General features: G+C 63.8%; 1 protein-coding gene across 1 annotated transcript in view; it reads right to left on the bottom strand.

Moving 5' to 3' along the window:
• The window catches only part of CSF3R (colony stimulating factor 3 receptor (granulocyte)), a 5,680-nt gene that overhangs the window by 1,463 nt on the left and 1,230 nt on the right, over positions 1-2,987 (bottom strand). Inside the window, exons 3-9 of the mRNA XM_009996703.1 lie at positions 2,498-2,797; positions 2,073-2,196; positions 1,762-1,931; positions 857-1,011; positions 530-683; positions 335-417; positions 33-246 (exon numbers count right to left, since the gene is read on the bottom strand). Of these exons, the coding sequence (XP_009995005.1) occupies positions 33-246; positions 335-417; positions 530-683; positions 857-1,011; positions 1,762-1,931; positions 2,073-2,196; positions 2,498-2,797 (1,200 nt within the window). The remainder of the gene's footprint in view (positions 1-32; positions 247-334; positions 418-529; positions 684-856; positions 1,012-1,761; positions 1,932-2,072; positions 2,197-2,497; positions 2,798-2,987) is intronic.

Genomic DNA, 2,987 nt, shown 5'->3' with positions numbered 1-2,987 from the left:
TTTGGATCATGGGAGGTTTGCTCTGCCCTCACCTTTCCTCTCTAGGAGAACAACTTCGGTCGCTGCTGACTCGCCGGCAGCGTTGTAGGCTGAGAGATAGACCCTCCTGGTCCCCTCCGGGGCAGAGAAGTTGCAGTGGGTGTGGGTGGTGTTGCAGACGGTGGGAGGGTCCCTGCCCCTCCTCCTTGGGCTCAGGGTGACGCGGTACCCCAGCACTCGCCCATTCGCCTCCTGCCGCCGCAGGGCCTGGGCACAGGCAGCCTGTGCAGGGGTGCTTGGTCCCCAGGGCAATGCCCTGGCAGCCCCCATGTCCCTGCTGCCCACCCGTGCTCACCTTCCAGCGCAGCTGCACCTCCAGCTGCCCACCTGTCCTGGCCAGACGGGTGCTCCACCACGCGTCCAGCTTCCCCGTGGGGGCTGCAGCAGGACAAGAGTGGGCACGGAGCTAGAAGGGCCAGCGTGGCCACGCCACCATGGCTGTGCCACCTGGCCCAGCAGAAGGGATCCCCCTGGGTGACTCTGCACCCACCTTTCTCGTGGGTGGTGTAATTCCTGCCTGGGCTCCACTCACTCCAGTAGCCTCGTGCCGAGCTCCGCCGGCACCGCATCTGGAAGTGGTACCACGTGCCGAAGAGGAAGCCGCAGCGCTGCGCGGTGCCCGCCTGGCCCACGATGCCAGTGACCTGGTGGCAGCCGGAGCGAGGAGGTACTGACATGCCAGGGGCACCTCGCTGTGCCCCCCGCAGGGGCACCCTGCCTCTCCCATTGCAGGAAGCCTGGCCGAGGTCGGAGCTCAGGGCAGGTCCCGGCTCTGCTCGCTCACCCTCCCTGATCCTGCTGCCCCAGCATCACTCACCAGAGCCCAGGCAGGGTTCTCAGGCACCCGGTAGCGCAGCTCACACTCCAGCTCCATGTGCGCGGTGCTGCGGGACAGCTCCCAGGCCAGGGTGATGCAGTCGGTCTGGAAGGGGATGGACTGGATGCTCTGCAGGGCCGGTGGGTCCAGCTTGGCTGGAGGAAGAGCCAGGGAGAGAGCTGGAGTGGTGCCTCAGTGGGCTCTGGGCTACAGCCACACACAGAGCCATAGTTAATGCCATAAGCCACAGCCAGGACCCCGAGGTGAAAATGGGGAGAAACTGCCCCAAAATATTTAAGAGAATGGCTCGTAGCCGGGGATGGGAGCTGGTGCCCGCCCGGGACGATGCTCAGGAGCACAGCACTCATGCTGCCCTGCAGCCCGGGCTGTGGGCTGGGATAATACCATACACAGGGAAAAAGAGATCCCACAGGAGACAGGATCTGGTACACAGCAAGGAGAGCCACACATTTGGGTCTGCCAGGGGGCCAGAGCCCAGTGGGGCCATGGGAGGGCTCAGCTGGTTCACAGGCAGCCCTTCCCCAGCTGTGGAGCAGGAGGAGGAGTTGCACTGTCTAGGAAGGTTCCTTTTATAAATAGTTTATAGGAGCTGGGTGTATTATTAATAGACCTCCTGAATAAATGGGCAATCAATTGCTGCAGAGAGTTGTAGAGTGCAGCAGGTCAACTGGCAGCTCATAACCCGCTGGCACAGGCTGCTCAGGCTGTACCGTGGCTTTGGCACCTCTTCATCCAGCCAAGCCGTTTGTCATGGGAACCTGCCTGTAAAATATGACCTAAAGCCCCAACAGGCTTTAACCGTGCTCGAATGCCCCTCTCACTGTTGATGAGCTTCCCCAGCCCACGACCTCGGCGCGAGGCCGGCAGCTCCCACTGCCACTCACCCACGTCCATGGGGTCGATGCGGAGCCGCTCCGACTCGGCTGTGCCCAGCGCGTTGGTGACCGACACCCAGAGCTCCATTTCCCGGTAGAGCTGGAGCAGCTGGCGCGGCACCGTGCAGGCCCTGCTGCCGCCTTGCGGGGTGCAGCCCGTCACTGCTGGGGCCCTGCTCCTGAGGCAGCAAGAGGGGTGGACTGTTGGGGGGGTGCTCCAGCAGGGGATGAGGTTTGCCATGTGCTTTGGCAGGGGGTGAGGGCCAGGAGAGGTGGTTGGGGGTCAAACACCGGTGACTGTGTCTCCCCCCGAGGCTTACTGGGCACACTGCAGTGTTACATTGGTGGGGAGGAGGCTGTCGGTTCCCTGCTCCCACTGGCACGTCAACCCATAGGTGCTGAGGTTCAGGACACAGCTGAGGTTGAAGGACTTTGCAGGCGGGTCTGGGAGAGAACGGGGGAGGGGAAGAGCCTGAGCACAGTGCCTGTCCTGGCCGCACAGAGCCCCACTGCCATGCCACCACCCCCCAAACCTGCCCTGACCACCAGGCACTGCTGCACCAGGACATGGCCAGGCACAGTCCCCAGAGCTTCCATCAGCCCTGGCTGCTGCTCCCACCCCGGTGGCTTTCCCAGCTCACCCCAGGCAGGCACACATCTCGGGGAGGAGCTGTGCAAGCCCCAGTGCCAGGCTGCACCTCTGTCCTGTGAATGCACTTGTGACCCACGGAGGCAGCAGACTTACAGCCCGCCCTGATCTCAGCCATGCCCACGCGCTGCTTGGCCCCGTTCCACTCCACCAAGCACCACAGCTTGGCCCGCGTGCGGTTGAACTGGGCCAGGGTGAGGTTGGACACCTCCGTTCCCCCTGGGCCCCGGTGCTGGCTCCCAGCCATGGTCTCATTGTCCAGCATCCAGGAGATCCAGACCTTCCCCTGCTCCAAGCCATGGCAGAACTCGAGCCGGATGGTGCAGGATGCCATGATGGCCGAGCCAAGGGGCACCACGGATGAGCCCACGGCCACCGAGGCACAGCGCAGGGTCCCTGCAGGCAGGAAAAAAGTGTCACATGCAGGGCACAGCCGTGACAAAGCCATCTCAGCTCCTCAGCACACAGACAGGACAGAGGGATGGGCGCTTCTTCCCTTCAACGGGCCCCCCAGCTGCTGGAGAGGAAGAGCTGGGCGTTGGGCAAGGCTGCTGGCACGGGCTGGGGCCCCACCTGGCCGCGCCCA

Source organism: Chaetura pelagica, unplaced genomic scaffold, assembly GCF_000747805.2.
Source record: "Chaetura pelagica isolate M959 unplaced genomic scaffold, ChaPel_1.0 scaffold1064, whole genome shotgun sequence".
NCBI classification, from domain to species: Eukaryota; Metazoa; Chordata; class Aves; order Apodiformes; family Apodidae; genus Chaetura; species Chaetura pelagica.
Note: the sequence above shows the minus strand (reverse complement) of the source record. Positions and strands in the feature narration are given on the sequence as shown.